This window comes from Primulina huaijiensis, chromosome 10 (assembly GCF_012295235.1).
Source record: "Primulina huaijiensis isolate GDHJ02 chromosome 10, ASM1229523v2, whole genome shotgun sequence".
Taxonomy (NCBI): Eukaryota; Viridiplantae; Streptophyta; class Magnoliopsida; order Lamiales; family Gesneriaceae; genus Primulina; species Primulina huaijiensis.
The window spans coordinates 527,918-548,081 of NC_133315.1; the positions used below are offsets into that span (position 1 = coordinate 527,918).

The following is a 20,164-nucleotide window of genomic DNA, read 5'->3' on the forward strand; positions in this document are numbered from 1 at the left end:
GAGTGAAGGCGCGCATATGCGCGAGAGAGTGGAGTTCAGTAGTGCCGGGACAGAGCTTTCGGCGCATATGCGCGGCGTCCGAGCGCGCATATGCGCGAGCTGCCAAGAAACCAAACTACAGAGTTTCTCGCGCACATGCGCGGAGTGAGGTCGCGCATATGCACGAGATACTGTTATGGTCATGCGCTGAGACAGAATGTCTCGCACATATGCGCCGAGGAGGGTCGCGCATATGCGCGAGACGTGCTGCACAAACATGAAGCCACCCGTACTTTGACATGCAACATATATATATATATATATAAGACTTCTTCGTTCCTTCCCTCAGAACCAGCAAAAGTCTAGATATTGTTATAGAAAATCCTTACGCCTTTTCTTAGAAATTTGAAGTTTGCGCAAGATCCGTCCGTCCGATTTTCAATCCGATTTCAGTACTATATTCCTCTCGACAAGAGTTTCAACTGTACGTAAGTGTTACTACGTTTTGTTATGGTTTGAAATTATGATATTGAAGGAATCGGATATGATTCATATATGGTGTTCTTGATATAGTAGACATCGTATAATCGAAACCAGACTGAAGAACAGATACCGTATGAAATTGTTATGATTTTTAGAATGGATGTGATTGAGATTTGATATCAGAATTGTATTGTGATTGATTATGAGTTGAGATTGATATCAGTTGACAATTGTATTGCTGGATATATTGAGATTGTGCAGTTATGCCGTTGAAACCAGAATTTGATTTAGTTCTGATTATATTCAGTATTGATTTGAGTGGTGTATTGATATTATACTCCTCGATATTATCATTGCCAGATTGAGTATTGACAGGCTTTGAGTTCGAGACTTCGACAGAGTCAGATCGACAGAAAGAAAGGTATAAATCAATGTTAACCGGGAGATTGACTTAAGTCAGATTGGACTTGAGTTTCCCTAAACCACATACTTGTATGTTCTTGTTTTCATACTGTTGTATTATTTGAATGAATATGCTTAGTCTATTGATTTATAGAAAAGCAGAGAATAGCAAATAGCTATTGAGTGAGAGTCGCTGACAGAGGTGCCAGATTATGACAGAGTGATCATTGGCCCATTGCACATTGTCAGAGTAGGCATTGGTGGATATGCCAAGTCTATGGCGGATATGCCAAGACAATGGATATTTGATTTATATCGATGTTGCTTAGGAATGGATCGATTCCTATCGCGGAGATTCGGTATATTGTACTATCCAGGAACCGGGATCCCTAGATTAGATATGAGTCGAGTCTGAGATGACGAGTCAAAGAATTTTATCTGTATTAATTAATGTGTCATAAATTATGATTTATGTTTTGTGATACATGGTTTATGCTTTTGTATATGACTTTATGCATTGCATGTATACATTGTTTATACTGGGATTATATTCTCACTGGAGTTATCCGGCTGTTGTCTTGTTTGTATGTGTGCATGACAACAAGTGGGACATGATCAGGGTCAAGAAAAGGATGAGAGAGAGGACAGGTTAGCGTGGTGATCCGGAAAAAGAAGTAGATAGGTTTCAACACTTGATATATAATAGTTGAACCCTAGTTTGACTTTGTCGAACGTTGTACAAGATTTGTACCTTTATACTGATATGTATATTAGAAAGATTCTATTACGTTCCGTATTTTTTTAAAAAAAATTAGACCATGTTTATCTTAATTGATTGAATTATTCACCAAGAATGATTAAGAAATGAATTAGCGTTCGGGTCCCCACATATATATATATATATAAGAAGCAGAAAAAAACAAGACGATTTTGCTTCTAGCGTTTGGTTAAAAACTACACGAGTTCAAACAGAAACTGGTATTCACAAATACATCAAAACAATTTCACCGGACTAGAAACTAAGAAGTGTTTTCTAAAAACTCCTCCCAACACTCCGTTAGTAATGCTCAATCAAATGTTTTACATAATCACATTCTCTATATTCGCAAATCTATTCGCAAATCTCTCAAAGTCAATGGTCATTCATATGGCTAAATTACTATTTACACAAATTTAGGACAACAATTCGAGTAATTAATGTCTAAGCTCAATCTAATAGACAGACTCAAACTCGGTACTAATTTAAACAAACCGATTTTCTTTTAATCTTTTTAATTCTATTTTCAGAATTCTGCATATTTTGATAAAATAATAATAATTTATGGGTTATGTATACATAAAAATGTCGTAATTTCCATTCATTCGAATTTATAGATTCGAAAAAATAAAAATAAAAAAATACAACATTATAAATTGGAGAACCAAGTCAAATACCCGAGCTAAATTTGGTTTCGACCCGGCTCGTTTGATGCAATTAATGGCGTAATTTTGAGACATTTGTTCGACCCGACTCGTTTTATTTGTCCAATCTTGATGACTCGATTGTGCAATTAATTAAATTGATATTTAAGTTTGGCTAGCTTGTTATTCGGTAAAAGAGATAAATCTTATCTCAAATCGGTTAGATAAAATATCTGAGAATTGCTTATATGGTCTTGGACAATCCTCCTCTCTTGAGCTAGCTTTTGGGATTGAGTTAAGTACAAATTTCAATCTTAACATGATATCAGAGCTCATGTTCTACAGTTGTGTGTTGGATTGCCCATAGTTGAGACACATGTTCTACCCATAATTGGGTCATTTGTAAACTTCACGCTCCAGATGTTCATTTCTGGACGTGAGGGGGGTGTGTTAGTTGTCCCAAATCGGTTAGATAAAATCCATGAGAGTTGCTTATATGGTCTTGGACAATCCTCCCTTCTTGAGATAGCTTTTGGAGTTGAGTTAAGTTTAAGTTCCAATCTTAACAACACATGTAAAAGATCAAATATCATCTCTATAAGTTTGTGCTTTGAACCAATATGGTATTTTATGATAATAATAATAATATACATCTTTATTGTATTAGTCTAAGGTTTACTTAATGCACGTCGCGAAATAGCAGTTACAGATTTCATTTATAAAATAAAATACTATAAATAATATTCCTCAATATGCATGTTTATAAATGGCACCAATCAACATAATGAGGATTTGGTGCCATTAAATAAAACCACTCTTTTCAAAAGCAAAATGTTTCACTCTTTCGGTCATAGTAAGTTTGGTAACAAGTTGTTTTCCAAAAAAAAAAATGTTTGGTAACAAATTTGGATTATGAAAATATTACAAGGGAAATTACTTGACGTCTCGAAAATAGTCGAAATTAATGTTCAAATTGCTAAGTAAATTATCCAAATATTTATTAAATTATATTTTATAATTGTAGTGCGCTTTCTTGTTTATGGAAAGACACTATTGGCCAAATTATTTAATTTTAAACAACCAATAATTTTTATAACTTGACCATTTTTTTTAAAAAAAAACACATTTTATAAACTTAATCAAGCTTAAATTAAATAATCTTCTCTAAATTTACTATCATTAATTTCCCAAATGAGTTGCGGTTGGATCCATCTTTATCTCTAAATTAATTACTCAATCCACTAATTAATTAGACACTAATATGGGAATTATTATACATTTTAAAAATATTTAAATTCTATAAATTCGATATAATTAATTTCCCGAATTAGTTGCCATTGGGTACATCTTATCTCTAAATCAATTACTCAATTCTTGACTTTATATAAGTATATCACTATAAAGGAAATTATTCCAATTTTTGTTCCCACCGACTTTATTAATTTAACTATCAGGGAATTTCAATTAAAATGTGTAGTGTGAAAAGAAACTAGTAGATACCAGGATTGTAGGCCATTTGTAAATGAAATAAAAATATATATATTTTATTCCACTTAATCCATATTTGTAGTAAAAAATATTTTCGACTCCATCTATTTTTACTCAAATCGTCATATATTACATAAAATATTTGGTCAGTGATTCATCTAAAAAATTGATTCGTGAGACGGTCTCACGTAAATTTTTGTGAAAATAAAATTATAAAAATGCATTGCCATGGATTGTTTTATTTAATCTCATATTCTTTTCCAATCTTAATGACTCGATTGTACAATTAATTAAATGAATATTTAATTTTTGGCCTAAAATTTTATAAAGCCGCCCATAATATCCAAATGTCACGCCACGAATTTTCAGGCCGCTTTTCTTTCATATTAGTGATTAAAACGTTTGTAAAAAGACATAATTCAATATATAAATATTTTTTTTAATAATGATGTATGATTTTTTTTAAAAGAGTTTGTTATAATTATGTCTTGATTTCAATCTATTTTTTTAAAATAATTACTCTAATTAATTATAAAAAAAACCTTATCCATAAAATATAATTACTAAAAAAATATACTATTTTCCAACACATACAAAATTTATAAATATAAATCTCATTGGATTTTGAAATAATTATCCCTATTTAGCATGATATATTAAATAATTTCAGAGTCAACAAAATTAACCTCACGGAAATTTTGACTGATCGTACGCTTTCAAAGCCTAGCGATTGCGAAAGGTGAATTTAGATATATATATTTTATATAAATATTGGTAGATTTTGTAGGATCTTCTTTATGATTTTAAAATTTTAAAATTAATTATTTTTTATCATTTATATTTATATTTATATTTATATTTATATTTATATTAAATAAAATATGCAAATGATGTCAATTGGGAGATCGGGTGTCCACTCCTCCGTAATCCGACGGTGCCACATCCACCTCACATTTCTCCAATACCGCTCTCATATGACGACACGTGTCATAACTGTCACGTTATTTTTGTGCCTTTGTTCCCGAAATTGGCCATCCTTTACCTACCTTGTAACTCAATTTGCCTTTCTTACCCCTTAAACCATTTTTGAGAATTACTTTGTAGATTATTCATTTGAAGAAAGAAAAAATAAAAACAAAAGTTGTGCCGTTACTGATAGGAGGAAGTCTCTTGTGAGACAGTCTCACAAATCTTTATCTGTGAGACGGGTCAACCATACCGATATTCACAATAAAAAATAATACTCTTACCATAAAAAGTAATACTTTTTCATGGATGACCCAAATAAGAGATCCGTCTCACAAAATTCGACCCGTGAGACTGTCTCACACAAGTTTTTGCCTATTAATAGCTATAAATTTGAGATAAGATTGCATATATTTGTTTTAATAATTGATATTAGACTTGATATTACATTTTCATTCTGATAAATTCTAAGCTGACGTAATGTTAAAAAAAAATTTGAATTGTATCGTGATAAATTTTGATAAAACAACGAACATTTAGTTATACATATCTCATGAAATCGTTTAAATTGTGGATGCATGTTTCTTCTTAAATTTGTGAGTTCAATCCATAGGGTAAATTTATTATACCCCTTTACTTTTTTTTTTAAAATTTTTTTAAATAAAAACAATTTTTAGGTAAGTTCTCAATTAAAAAATATAATATAGATTGTCCTCATTCAACCAAAATTAGTAAATGTTTTCACCAAAAAATTGGTGAAGGTCACCAAAATATGTTAACATTACTCTCTAAAGAATTGCCAGATGTCTCACTACTTCATTCTACATGACACGCTTAGTAAGTCCACATTAAAGAGCGGTGGTTGAAATTAAGTTATTCGTTTCCTTCTACAAACTAAACTTGTGTTGATATTAACCAATTGTCAGGGGCTCTTTTTAATATTTTCAACGATAATTTTTTTTATATTAAGTATGTAATATATATTATGTTGATTTATCTCGTGCGACAAGCTCGACCGAAGAAATATTGTGAAGAGAATTAAAGTCATGATTATTGATCAAGTCCGCAAATATTTCACATGCATTGATAAACATTCATCATAGGGTAGTATCTTAAAGTATGTCTCTTGTGAGAAAGTTTCACGAATCTTTATCTGTGAGACGAGTCAACCCTACCGATATTCACAATAAAAAGTAATATTCTTAGAATAAAAAGTAATATTTTTTTATGGATAACCTAAATAAGAGATCCATCTCACAAAATATGATCCGTGAGACTGTCTCACACAAGTTTTTGTCATTATCTTAAGGCTAACGTCTTATTTCCATAACTGGAAAGTTTCAAATTACCCCACATGTATAATTAAATGTTTTTCTTTAAATACATGGTTGTGATAATATTTCAAGAGTATATTGAATCTAGATTGATTCGAAATCGAGTCGAATTGATGTCATTGTGATATAAAATAGTTATATATCCATTTATAGATTTGAATCCCTAATTTATTTGTAGGGAGATGAGAGCAACATATTTTTATAAATTATAATTAAAATTATAACAAATCAACTTATAATTGATAATGACATAGGTTCAAATTAAATGGTAACAAATTGCAGGGATAAACAAAGCGACGTCACATAGTGGCATTTAGGTAATTTACTGAAAGACAAGCGTCAAATCTCCAACAGAAAACACCGAACCTTTCCAGCACATGCAGAAGCCTCCAGTCTCCGGTAGAAAAACAGACCCCGAAAGCCAATTCTCCAAACCCAGCAAGTGGTCTACATCCGTCTGCCCCGACCTCCCCTCAGAAATCCCTCACCACCTCCCCGGAACCACCGTCCATGGCCGCTGGAATGTCCCTTTCCACGAGCTGCAGAACCATGGCACATTTCAAGCAAACCCCACGTCCCCCCACCTCGACCACTGCGTCCACTTTGCTTTTCTCTCCTCTCGAGAAATTTCGCTTGATTTCGAGTTTTAAGCGGAGCAGGCCCGATTTGACGGTTTGCTTCGTGGTGGAGGAGGAGAAATTGGCGCAGGGATTAGTTGGAGGCTTGGAGGATGATTCAATCGTGGAGAGCGGAGAAGAGAGTGACAAGGAAATCTCCGCCCGGCGGGTGGCGGAGAAGATGCAGAGGAAGAGATCGGAGAGGTTCACTTATCTGGTTGCGGCGGTTATGTCCAGTATCGGAATCACTTCAATGGCCGTGATGGCTGTTTACTACAGATTTTCTTGGCAAATGGAGGTAAAATTTCAACTCCGTGAGTGCATCAAAAATTTATATATCAAAACAAGGGGAAAAAAATTCAATAAAAAAAATGGGTAATTTGATTTAACAAGCAACAATGGAGATTATAATGTGGGCAGCTTTTTTTCTTCTTTTTCTTCTTCTTTTTTGACTGCAGGGTGGAGAGATACCTTATACAGAAATGTTTGGTACATTTGCTCTCTCTGTTGGTGCCGCTGTAAGTCCATTCCAGTTCAATTTGTTGCCTAACAAATGTAATTATACTATTTTTTTTAGACATAGTAATATATTTCAAGCGATAAATAATTTCTTTTCTTGAAATTGAATTCAGGTGGGAATGGAATTCTGGGCAAGATGGGCACATGAAGCCCTGTGGCATGCTTCATTGTGGCACATGCACGAGGTTAGCTCATCACTAAATTTTAAGTTGATTACACATAAAATTTCGAATTTTACATTTTCCTTAAAAATTACAGCCAAAAAGGGCTCTTTTTGTAATCTATTTTTATAGTATAATATAAAATGACGTTTATCGAAACTAATGTTGATGTTCTTGTTTCTTGTGTTGATTTCAGTCGCACCATAAACCAAGGGAAGGACCATTTGAGCTCAATGATGTGTTTGCTATCATTAATGCTGTTCCTGCCATTGCCTTGATGGCGTATGGTTTCTTCAATAAAGGCCTAATTCCTGGCCTCTGTTTTGGTGCTGTAAGTATATATATATTCACAATTCTCTTTATTTGATTATTATTATTATGAAATTTTTAGTTAGTAATCTTTCCAATAATGATTGCTATTAACTAATAATCATAGCTCATCCAACATAGTTTGATGGTCGGGATCTTTTTATTAAAGTAGTGGCTATTGGGTATGCACGAGTGAATTCCCACTGCCTTCACTTTTTCAACGATTACAATTGAAAATTACCAACTACTTGTCAAAAAAAATTTGCCAACTACTTTCCCAAAAAAAAAACTATTATTTGAAGTCAATCTTTTCAAAATTCAACGTGTGGAGTGCGCTGATTGGGTGCAGGGTCTTGGGATAACCATGTTCGGGATTGCTTACATGTTCGTCCACGATGGTCTCGTCCACAAGAGATTTCCGGTTGGGCCTATCGCAAATGTGCCTTATTTTAGGAAAGTAGCCTCTGCCCATCAGGTATATATGCGCATATTTGTTTTGTGAGTATCTTAGGAAATTCATACATTTGATAAACAAATATCATATGAGAAGTATTTCTGGTGTTATATAATGGTGTCACGTCTACGTTGACGTTCTACGTTTGCGTTGCGTGTATGTATTCATATTTAATATTTGTGTCGAATGGGACTTTTTCATTCGATTGATTGTGATACATGCATGTATATTCTTGATCGAATTTGGGTTGGTTGACATGTTTTTGCTCGGGTTGGTATATGAGGGATGAGATTTTATTTGGTTTTTAATGTTTGTGATTTCAGCTCCATCATTCGGAGAAGTTCAACGGGGTCCCATATGGGCTGTTCCTCGGACCTAAGGTTGTCCACTTGGCTTTGAATTTATTTATTTTTGGTTTCAATAATCTTTTTCATTTAAATCATTTTTTGTGTGTTTTAATGGTTTAATTATTTTTATTTTTATTTTTTTGGGTGTAGGAACTTGAAGAGGTAGGAGGGCTTGAAGAGTTAGAGAAAGAAATCAATCGGAGAATTAGATTATCGAAGAGTTTGTGATTAAATTTTGTTTTAGAGGAAAAAGTTATAGATGTTACTGTAAATTAATTGAATGTTTTTTTTAATACTCATTGTGATTTAAATTATTTCAAATATGGATAATATTTATTTATCAAATTTTAATTAAAGAACCAATCCATAAGCCAAGCAAATACAACATATTCAAGATTAGGATTTGAAATAAACTCTCACTCAAATTCATCTATCCAAATACAGATCATTAACGGTCCTTTCTCGATTCGCGTGCTAGGTATGTTGAGCTAATATTTAGAACTAGCATCAATTATATGATCATTTTTATGGAGTAGATGATATATATTTTATGTCGCTTAGTATCTTGTTTTTTTTATGTGATAAACGATCTTACGAATGTCATTTTTCACTTGTTTCTTAAAATTTTCGGGTTTTTTCACAACCACAATGTAGTTGGGTTCGATAATTGTGATGTATGTTCCAACCTCGGAGCATCTAGAAATTTCTTTCGTTTCGAAAGGACGTAGAAAGTATGTCTCCATCAAAAATTTAGAGCATGTGTATAGGACAAGCGGTGCATACATTCTTCTTTTAAAATTGTAAAGCAATAGAATAAATATCTCGATCTTTGTGAATATTTTGTTCATTTGAATTCTCCGGTCAGTTGAATGATGAATGATCTTTGATGATTGAGAATGTTTTCTTGTATAATTATTTTACTATAATCTGATCACTTTTCTAATGTATAACCCGTTTAACAGCACAATCGTTGTGATTCGATGACCCTCTCATCAAGTACAATTATTGTACACTAATATTGTTGGTACTTTTAACATATAATCATATATTATTTTCATCTTAATATTTTAAGTGATTTCAAATAATTCAAGCTATAAAGTACTCCACGAAATATTTCCACATTTAGCTTATATAATAATGTAAGTGGTCATATTCAGAACCTTGAAGAAGCATTAATCTATGTAGAAGAGACAGAAGCAAGTTGTGTGTTTACATATTTGTTGGCAAAAAGGGATGGGCTCGCTCGCGTTGTTATTTTCAAACGATGTGTACGCAAAATTTGCCATAGATTTGAGACCCGTGCCCGACTTGGCGCCGAGAGTGTGTGGGAAGCCAAGGCTTGTTGCGAGCATGTGTAGCTTGTCTCGTGCTTCCCTCTTGCGCAAACTTGCACGTTACTTGTACATGTACTCAATTTATATGTGCATACCAAGAAGTAAGGGGAAAAAAATGGGGGTTTGGATGATGAAATTTTAATTACAAATTTTCTAATCTGTGGTGTGATTAATATAATAAATCATTGTGGGATTATTCAGGTCTGTTTTAAATTTTACGAGAAAGTAATATGGATAAATATTACGCGGTCTTTTTTCTGGCTTCGGATAAAAAAAATATTTGAAATTTGAAGCATTGTATTTTGAGTTACAACATAATATCATAGTAGTGTTTATTTTTTTTGGGAAGTCGTAGAAACTTTGGTTAAATTAAGGATAATGTTGGCACGTGTTAAAAAAGGAGGGAAAATATGCTTTAGTGGCAAATACATTCTCACCATGATGGAAATCCTTTGTGGTACCATGATCATACTATGCCTAACATTTAATCCTAATTTGTTTTTGCACATTTAGATATGTACGTGTAACTAATTTGAGATCATTCCACCCCCACAAACCCAATACTACAACTTTCTTAAAAGTCGTAAAATCTTAATCAAACAACTAAAGTGCATTATGATCCCACTTCAATTTTTTGGGGGAAAAGAGTCTCCAATAATAGCATAATCAAGAAGTGCACGTTTTGGACTTTGGTTAGATAATCTCATGACGTATTTGGATCGATAGTATGTTTGGATTTTAGTCATATCAAATCATTCTTCAAATATAATGGACGTTATACATTGTAAGGTCCATTATATACACACACGCGCGCGCTATTTTATTAAAGTTGAGATACGTAGAGTAACTTATTTTGGTGTCATGATCTGTTTTAATAATTATATATATTAATAAAATGTTAAAATTTTAATGCAAGTTATATGTATTTCAGCGGATAGAGTCATTATTNATTCGTTTGGCCCCATAGAAGAACGTAGAAATATAATAGAGTTGACTTCCTTTTAACTGTCGTTTGGTCTACATATACGTGCCCGTTTGCGGTTGCTCCATTTTAATTTTTTTAGTGCCCATTTCCTAATAAGGTGGCATGATTGCTAGGATAAGGACTATTAATTTGTTATTACTCTTTTTAAGTACTCATGTCGACCATACTTTATGTAAAATAATTTAAGCTAATGTTTACCATTTTCATGAATATTAAATTAACACAACAAACACAGATAAATTGACAAGATTTGTTAAAAATCTAAGAGTGATCTTGTTCATTGACTTGAGGTAGTCGTGGGTCATTCGGAGACGGTCACAAAATCGCAATGTAACATGCATCCTCTCCTGTTCCATTCATCGGTTCCAAGTCACGAGTTTAAACCAGTAAGAACCATGCACCATTTCAATTCAATTTACGTGTTGAATACAAATGACAAAAACATTCAAAGTGGTTACAGTCAATGACAAGTGTGTCAATTTTTTTAGAAAACGATATGAATTCTCGAAAAGATCAATTGTGACCATTGAACCATCGTCGAGCATCATAACACAAAATCATTGTCATATTTGATCATCAAGGATCAGGATTGCTCGTTGTGCTACAACATGTTATTTTTGCCCCTACTCAACCTCCACACCATTTCTATTCACAGAAGTCAGAAGAACTGGTATAGAATTTAGAATGGATACACAAGCTTGTCGTTTGTTTTTGTCAGTTTTAGGTTAGTAGGGCTTGTTGTCTTGATTGTGGGAGTGAGTTAGGAGCATTAGTTGATAGCGTAATATCAGCTGAGATAAGTTTGTACAAATGACTTTTATAAATCAAAATCTTCCAAAAATATAAGAAAGGAAAACGATGTATCGTACCGAAAGTTATATATATTATATTGTATTGAAAAATTAAAATATAATAAAATAAATATCAATACTGTATCAAAATTTTTGGAATTGTTACCATACCGTACAATAATTTGAATTAAAAACACATCATATTTTAATCCATCATATATCAATTATGGTATACCAAAATTTTGCTTACACCGATATTTCGGTACAACATCGGTATATATCGTTTTATACAAAAAAGCATAATATTTTTTTTAAAATTTATTACTTTCTTATTTAAAAATGTTACATATTTTTAAATTTCTATATACATTTTTAAATTTCTATATGATATTTTGAAATTTCGGTGTATACCTAAATTTTTCAAATTTCATACCGATAGCTTATCTAAAATTTCAGTAGGTATACCGAAAATTTCGATAAATTCGATGTTTTTTGATACGGTAATCTCGGTATACTGAAATTTCGATATTTTTTCCACATCTGATCAACGAACTAGTAGTATATGGATTGCCTTTTTCATTTGGAGGAAAACAATCAACACTTTGCTTAGAGATTAGTCTTATAGTTATCCAACTAACATCAATTATTGAATTCAATTGTCAAGATAAAAGTTTGGTCGTCCAAAACTTTGTTTGCAACCAAAATTGTAGTCGTATCCGTCACTCAAAAAACCTATCCAATTAGAAAACTAAAAGTAAGCAGTCACCGAAAGCAAAATAAATGGATACGATTTTATGGTGAAACAAACAAATGAATAAATTCACAAATTAGAGTCATTTGAAATGCACTGTGATTGATATAAATATAATATAAATAAATAAAATATGTACTTGATTTTCTTTTGTTGAGGTTATTCAACCATGAAAATTAATTCGAAATCCATAAATTTCAAATAATTCAATCTATATATATATATATAAATCTAAAATCTTGTTTTATCAACAATATATATGCCAAACTAACTTTTGGTGGAGTCTTTTTCTTGATTCCAAGAATATCGACACATTTAGCCCTATTATGTATATTAAATCTATATGAGCACAATTTTATGCGCTATACAATGTGCTGTTCATATAACATGATGAGTAAATATCTTATAAGATGGTTTCATGGAGATCTACTCGGTCCATATTTTCAATAAAAAAAATTTCATAAGTTAGGTCAGATCGAGATCCATCTTTTACTAAATTGACTTGTTAAATCGTTTCATATGAATTTTTGTGAAAAATGATAATTAAAATGTAACGTTTGGATAGCGGTATAAATTTAAAATTTGTAAGTTACTTTACTAGTTATATAATTAAATTGGATAAAACTAGAAACATTTAATCCTAAAAATTTGAGCAATATTAAATTGAATAATTATAAATAAAAGAAAAGCTAGTACTTCAACCTTAAATCCAAACAGTCAGTTTTAGAAATCTGGGCTTTATCCTAGCATGATACTGAAGAAGGCTTACACAACCCGATAACGATTGGGTCATTATAGCCGGTCAGATCCTTTTGGATCAGTTCTTAACAAAAAAATATAATATAAACTAATGTATTGATGCACACGTTGCGTGTTTATACAATATTTTTTTATAATTTATTTTGTTTATATTTAAATAAAGATTAAAATATAATTATAAGAAATAGTGATAAAATATACTGCAATTTTGATATATGAGTTAAAAAATTAAATAAGAAAAAGAAAAGAAAAAAATTAAAGTAAGAATTGAACCAACAACTTCTAATGCTTAGAAAACTAAGAATATATCTGAAAAGATATATGTGACGTTCAAAATTTTAACACTTTATTTATATATATAATTATTAAAATAGACCATGACACCAAAAGTTAATTATTCTAGACATGTCAAACTTAATAAGATAATATAAACTAATAAAAGTATAGATATTATCCAAAAAAAGTTGAGTTAGAACGTGATAACTCAAATATTAACTTTAAATAACAAAAGTTATATTTGACAGAAAAATTATTAAATGTAAAATCTTATGTCATATAAAAATTCTTCATCTTTAACATAACACTGCAATAAATTTTTTTTTAAAATAAAATAAAAAATTAAATAGATTTTTTTTATATGATTTTGATTTATTCTAAGTTTTAAATGAGAAATGAAATCAAAATTCAAAATTTCAAACACAATCTAGATGTTTATCTAAAAGTGAGATAAAATAAAATATTAAATAGATTTTTTTTTATTATATGATTTTGATTTATTTTAAGTTTTAAATTAAATGAGAAATGAAATCAAAATTCAAAATTCAAAATTCAAACATAATCTAGATGTTTATCTAAAAGTGAGATCTACACCGTTGATTAACCGACGAGATCGATCGACGGTGGATACGCCCTCCAATCTCACAATAATCTACAGAATTATCCAAACAGTGGGGGCCGGCTAAATTGAATGACCGAACCTTTCAGTGGACACATGTCTCCACCCCTCGTGAATTTCCACTTTTACCCTTCCCTCTCCTACTAACCTCCGTCTCTTCCCTCTGCCAATCTCATGTGATCAGTTATTTTACCCATCCCATGTCTCAAGCACACAGCCATTGATTTATAGATCTAATTCGCTCTAAAATTCAAGATCCAACCCCACCGGTTTCTATTTATTGTAAAAGGGTTGTTTGCTCTTTTTCTTTGCTGAGTTTCAACAGGTTTGGTTATTCAACTCTTAAATTTGTGGGCTTTTGATGTTCATGGATTGATCTAGTTGTTTTGGTTGGATTTTGATCTGGGTTTTTTATATGGTTGTTGATTAAAGCATGAAAAGGAATTTTCGTTGCCAGAATTTGGAGTTTGGAGTGTGGTTAAGTGGATCATGTGTGTGTTATAGGGATTTTGGATTATTGATCTTGGATTAAAGTAAAGGTGCAGTTTTATGATGGCAGCTGGAGTCTTTTAAGATTTAGGCGTTTTATGATGGAAGCTCGAGTCTTTTAAGATTTATACAATGTTTCAATTCTTTTGATGGGATCTGCGATTGAGGGGTAATCTGTTTTTGTGTTGAAATTACACTGATGCTATTGAAATTATTTACTTCTTCCAGTTTCTTTGTTGTTTCAGAATTTGGTTATTAAAATTGGGTTATTTTATTATGCACAAGAATTGACAGTGGGACTAATCGTTCTAGTTATAGCTTTGATTCGTAGACTTCCTTTTTTTATTTTCTTGAAGATTTAATTTAGAGGATTTGCTACTTTGATTGTTTCTATCCTTTGATTTCCTTGTGATCTTGATAATTCTGTTGTGCTATTTTTTTTTTTTTTTGGGTTCTTGCATTTGTCATGGCAGCTTGTTAATTAATGATGATGGAGGTGCAACTAATATTACGTTGCAATGTGTTTATTTGTTGTTCCTTTTAGTCGTTTACTTGATCCATTTTTTTCATTTGGTGTGTGTCAATATGTTTTCGAATTATTTTACTGAAAACATTGATTTTTGTAAGATGAGACGCTTCGGTACTGAGTTATACATATCTATTGCAGGAGGGAAAGCCATGTGAGTTTCTTAAACTCAAAACAGAAAGGAATGAAATTTTAACTTAGCTTTTATAGGGTCATCCTTTTATTTCACTCGTTTCACATAGTTGGCAAGGGTTGTGGAAAATCGGGAAGAATGAAGAGAGGCGGATCCATTATTGGTTACAAGTTTTCACTTCTCCTATCTCCTGTTACTTCTTTTTGGGAATGTAGTGTGCGTAAAATGCGGTATTCCTTCAGACCCGAGTGGGTTTAGATAGAAGCTCATATATTAGTACCTTTTAGTTCCCAAATTTAAATTTTTTAGTTTTTCAAGTGTTGATTAACAAGTTTCAAGAGAGAAAGGAAGCACATATAGTTGACCAGATAATGTGTACATTATAGGGATGTTTGTCCTGGGAAACAATCAGGGAACTTAGAATAATAAGTTGAGTGCAAAGGAAAATCGTAGTATCAGAGTTCGGTGCTACTGGTTATGATGGAGTGTCCTAAGGTAGCAGTTGGTGTTAAGAAAGCCAAGAAGAAACAAGGGAAAGACGAATTGGATCGAATTAAGCAGGCAGAGAAGAAAAAGAGGCGCTTGGAAAAGGCTTTGGCTACTTCTGCTGCCATACGTTTGGAACTTGAAAAAAAGAAGCAGAAGAAGAAAGAAGAGCAGGATAGGCTTGATGAAGAAGGTGCTGCAATAGCTGAGGCGGTTGCTCTACATGTCCTACTTGGTGAAGATTCGGAAGATTCAAAAAGCTCAATCCTTGAGGATGAGGGGCGGAACTTGTGGGATCTTTCAGTAAATGGTGGCAACCTCTTTGGGGAAAGACAGTCTTTTCTTCCTTATCACAATTTGTCGAAATATTCCCTTGAAAATTTTGGTTTGGTTTCTGATGCATGTAAAAATCGGCCCGTGTCAAATCACGGAGTAAATTCGAACTTGATGGTGCCATCTTCTCCTTTGGTAGGAGAATTTTACCCTAGATGGTTTGGTGGCCAGGAACGATTGGGCACTGTTGGTTTGTCTGTTGACTATCTTACTGCTCAGGCGGTTTCATCCCTTAAAATAGCCGATGATGCGCGGGTCGACACTTGTGTCTTCAACAAAATGGTCAGAGGGTGAATAAACAACCATCTCAAGATGTGACGCTGCACTAGTTTTTGTTCTGAATAATGTGTTATGTATATATGTCCCTGAATTGATCTGACTTAACTTTCTTAATTTCTTTCGAATTTTAAACTGGTATTTGCGGACATGTTTCAAACGTACGTGGGCCTTATGAAGTCTGTCTTTGTTTGATTTTTAGTCGAATTTTTTGTAATGTTTTTTTACCTTTTTATCTGTTTTGCATAGTTCCGTGTCTCCCATATCATCAGAATTGAAGAACGTGCGCATTTTCGCTTTAAGATTGACTCTTCTAAATTTCGGCTTCGATTTCCGTTACTTGAATTTAGACAATTTGAGCAGTAGGAAGATTGTTAAAAAGGAACCGAGTTCGATACACGTTGGAGCCAAGTTATTGTTAATCTGGCCAAAAAAAAATAAAAATGAATGCAACTGGTCCTATAAGTTGGTCCTGAGATATATTATCATCAATTGAACTCACACTCACACTCATTCAGATTGTAACCTACAAGAAACATTTGCAAATGTAATCGTAACAGTTGTTCGAGCCTTCGAACAAACTTCGCTTCATGTAAGAGGAACAACTCTGAAATAATACGTTCATCCCCACTATTGACCCGGCGAGACTCAAAATGAAGACATCGATGTTGGAAGTAAAGTTCAAATGTTAATTCCAGCACTTGGGAAAAGTGGTTTACAAAATTCATGTTTAACATTATACAACAATCCACAAGAACTAAAAAAAAAAATACACTGCAAAGTTTTTTGGTCTCGGCGTCCAATTCAAAGAAGGCTGAAGGTAATATAAGACCAGATATCATGTCAAGAGTTTTGCCTTAAATCTTCTTGTCTCTGTCTCTGGAGTGTCACATCTTCATCCTGATTTTCCACTTCCAAACTACTTGATGGTTTGGCACCAGTTGACATAAGGTTCTTGAACCAGGCAGATTGGAGTCTAGGACTTCCTCGGTTGGAAGTATTGCCAGGGGAGTTTGGAGAGTTGATCTGATTGTTGGAAGCAACTCCTGCTAAAAACCGGTATGCCACCTTGCTAGCAGTTACAATTTCGGCTTTTGCTTGCCTAAACTGCAACAGAAAATGAACGAGGTACAGAATTACAGCAGGTTCTGAACAGGTTTGAAGTTTCGGGCTTTGCAAGCGTCTATTTGCGTAGAATGTGTATATATAATAATATATATCCTAAAACAAGTGCTAATCACATAGAAACACGCATGTATATATTTAGAAAAGAACAGAAGTAGTAAACAACCATGCTTTCACCTTTAAGCATAGCCAACAATATATGTTCTTGAAGACAAAGCATGCACAATAAGAGCGCAACTGACACTCAATGACAATTACTATCAAATTTGCTGAACGTCAAAATGCTAGAGTATAATTACGATCAAAGGAAACTACAAAGTGAAAGACCATCTTACTCGATAGGCTGTGTTTCCAGCTATTTCTACAGCGGTATCCCCTGCATGCGCAAACCTGTTTACCCAACCTGTTGCAAAACCGATAAGAGCAGTGTTGTAGATAGCCAAGGAAAATGACACGGATGTGTTTGAATCCAATTCTGCATCAATTATCTATCTGGGATGCAGTGGCCAGGAAATTTAAGGTGTTCCTTCCAAGAATAAATTTATTATCAAATCACCTCAGCTAATACTAAAGCTAGACAATTGAAGCTTGTCATGAATTTTTTAGGTGTCATTATAAAAAAAATAGCTTAGCATGGTAAAACGGACAAAATTGAATTTATTTTCGTCATATAAAAAGAAGACAAGCCATGCATAAAGATTGAATGAATAAACAGCGAGATTGCCAATTGTCAAACTAAATTTCTTCAAGTTTCATGTTCTACCAGTAGAAAAACACTTCAACTCCAATTATCAATCCACTTTTTATAAATTATCCAAATAATAAGTAGAACCGCATGTGTTCTGATCTGAGAGACAAACTTATTAATGAACCACAATCTCCAAGAGATGCATGGGATTAAACATTATGAATTACATGTTGTGAATGCGAGACAAACAATAGTAAAAGAACTGCAGTTATTTACCTGGAAGCTTTGGCACACCGAGTCTTTCACAAAGCTCATCACAGAAATGATTGCAATTTTTAGATAACAAATCATACGAGTATCCAGGCCACTCCCTACCGAGTTCCCGTAGGATCTGATTGACCTTAAAGATAGTGAATGTTGTCTCGCCAAGTTTAATGCTTTCACGAAATGTATACATAGGATTCTTTGTTGATGAACAGCTAAACACTCCAGTGCCATGTTCACAGAACCCGAATGACCATTCCTCATCACCATAGACCTTTCAAGAAAACGAAAACTCCGATAAAACAGCAATCCCATGTCTTTATGAAGCTAGAGAACACAAGATGAACCAAAACAGTTAGATATCATGTAAGATCCAGCTATGTGAAGCGACCAATGAACGAAGAAACCAGCAATTTCAAGTTTTCATAGCAAACTAAACTCACAATCCCCCAAATAGATAAATAAATGAAACCCAGAAGGCAAGGTAAAACACTTACTCTAACACAGAATCTAGTCACAGAAACAAGCAAACCAAGAACTAACCAAAAAGATAAACAAATACAACGTGATTCAGAAACCTGAACAGCGCTGTGGAAGATGCCGCCGATTCCAATCCCATCTTTGAAAATCTTGTTGATCTGCATAATTGTATTGTCCGTTTTCTCATTCCCACTACTCGTCACGTCGTATATATTGAGAACCACCTCCATCATTCACAAAAACTCCAAACTTTCCCTCAAATTTCCACCCAATTCAAAAACCCAAATCCCTCCAGAAAACACACTTGCACACAACCTCGATTGTCTCTCTTTGTACCAGTGTGTGCGTGTGTATATTATATATACACGCACATGAAATTTGAGCTGGAATCAACGGTTGAATACTGTATGGCTATGATTGAATTATTATTATTATTATTATTTTATACTTTGTAAAGCAACAATTCAAAATGGGGAATCTCGAAATCAGTCCAATGATTTCGAGCAGTGGGGATATGATGTTCTTTGCAATCTAGAAATAAAAACAAAATTACGTTCAATGACCAATTTAAAGCTTATAAATATAATTTTTAAAAAATTAAGCAAATGACTTGTATCGCATGTGAAATTAAATCGCAACTTTAGTACGAGATTCAGGTTCCAAATTCAATTATAAAGTAATGTTTTTTGTTCTATGAAATTCAATTAAATGCATCTCTAATGATGAATGTAAACCTCCTAGGATGTCGGCTGTTCAATTGTCAGCAACTATAACCGCTTGTACTCGTATTCATATTTACCCGCACATTTCTATACCAGATTGTTCCTCAATCAGATATTGACTGAATCCCTCTTTCCAGAGCGTGCGACAAAGGCCCAAACTTTGGAATTCTGGACTCTCTTAATCAATTAAACCTTAATGTCCCATCCGTGAGAAAACATTTCATATTAATCTCATTAGACCGTACATCTTTATTAATATATCCAGATAACACGTAAGAACATAAACTGAAGCATTCTAGAGCTACAATGAGGTAGACGTACAAAACACCCGAGTGTATCTCCTTCGAAATTCAATTGTAACCATCCATCTCACTTTAAAAGTAAATCAATTTTTTTTGTCTATTAAAATTCAATTAAATGAATCTTTTATATGTATTCATATATATAGCAAGATCAACAGAAATAATTTTCGGATAAATTTAATTTTTATGGATATTAAATTTACTAATTATATATTATTTGTGGTGAAAATATTTATTTTTCCTTTATATATATATCAAGGTTCTAAAAAGCGTGAAGCGTCCCGGAGCGCGGATGTCGAGCTCCAAGCTTTTCAAGCTTAAGCGAGATTAGCACAGACTTAAGTTTGAAAAAACGTTTTTTTATC

The 20,164-nt window shown here is 32.9% G+C and overlaps 3 protein-coding genes across 3 annotated transcripts; 2 read left to right on the plus strand and 1 right to left on the minus strand.

Annotated features, from left to right (window-relative positions):
• Positions 1 to 6,469: 6,469 nt before the first annotated feature.
• On the plus strand, positions 6,470 to 8,750 carry LOC140985580 (beta-carotene hydroxylase 2, chloroplastic-like). The gene is made up of 7 exons (XM_073453434.1): positions 6,470 to 6,968; positions 7,129 to 7,188; positions 7,303 to 7,374; positions 7,547 to 7,681; positions 8,009 to 8,134; positions 8,437 to 8,493; positions 8,611 to 8,750. Exons 1-7 carry the CDS (start codon positions 6,564 to 6,566, stop codon positions 8,686 to 8,688), a joined length of 933 nt encoding a protein of 310 aa, XP_073309535.1. The 5' UTR covers positions 6,470 to 6,563; the 3' UTR covers positions 8,689 to 8,750.
• Positions 8,751 to 14,069: 5,319 nt separating this feature from the next.
• On the plus strand, positions 14,070 to 16,419 carry LOC140986352 (uncharacterized). The gene is made up of 2 exons (XM_073454562.1): positions 14,070 to 14,300; positions 15,132 to 16,419. The coding sequence occupies exon 2, from the start codon at positions 15,601 to 15,603 to the stop codon at positions 16,234 to 16,236; it is 636 nt and encodes a 211-aa protein (XP_073310663.1). The 5' UTR covers positions 14,070 to 14,300; positions 15,132 to 15,600; the 3' UTR covers positions 16,237 to 16,419.
• A 446-nt stretch (positions 16,420 to 16,865) lies between these two features.
• On the minus strand, positions 16,866 to 19,301 carry LOC140986392 (uncharacterized). Its single transcript, XM_073454618.1, has 4 exons — positions 18,874 to 19,301; positions 18,308 to 18,569; positions 17,679 to 17,746; positions 16,866 to 17,325 (listed from the first exon to the last, which is right to left on the minus strand). Exons 1-4 carry the CDS (start codon positions 19,006 to 19,008, stop codon positions 17,062 to 17,064), a joined length of 729 nt encoding a protein of 242 aa, XP_073310719.1. The 5' UTR covers positions 19,009 to 19,301; the 3' UTR covers positions 16,866 to 17,061.
• Between the last annotated feature and the right edge of the window lie 863 nt (positions 19,302 to 20,164).

Excerpts from the sequence above, each read along its gene's own strand:
- LOC140985580 (XM_073453434.1), top strand. The coding sequence starts at position 6,564 with ATGGCCGCTGGAATGTCCCTTTCCACGAGCTGCAGAACCATGGCACAT. Across the intron at positions 7,189-7,302 it reads CTCTCTCTGTTGGTGCCGCT|GTGGGAATGGAATTCTGGGC; the intron begins GTAAGTCCATTC and ends AATTGAATTCAG. Across the intron at positions 8,135-8,436 it reads AAGTAGCCTCTGCCCATCAG|CTCCATCATTCGGAGAAGTT; the intron begins GTATATATGCGC and ends TTGTGATTTCAG.
- LOC140986352 (XM_073454562.1), top strand. The coding sequence starts at position 15,601 with ATGATGGAGTGTCCTAAGGTAGCAGTTGGTGTTAAGAAAGCCAAGAAG.
- LOC140986392 (XM_073454618.1), bottom strand. The coding sequence starts at position 19,008 with ATGATGGAGGTGGTTCTCAATATATACGACGTGACGAGTAGTGGGAAT. Across the intron at positions 18,570-18,873 it reads TCTTCCACAGCGCTGTTCAG|GTCTATGGTGATGAGGAATG; the intron begins GTTTCTGAATCA and ends TTTTCTTGAAAG. Across the intron at positions 17,326-17,678 it reads CTGGAAACACAGCCTATCGA|TTTAGGCAAGCAAAAGCCGA; the intron begins GTAAGATGGTCT and ends TTTCTGTTGCAG.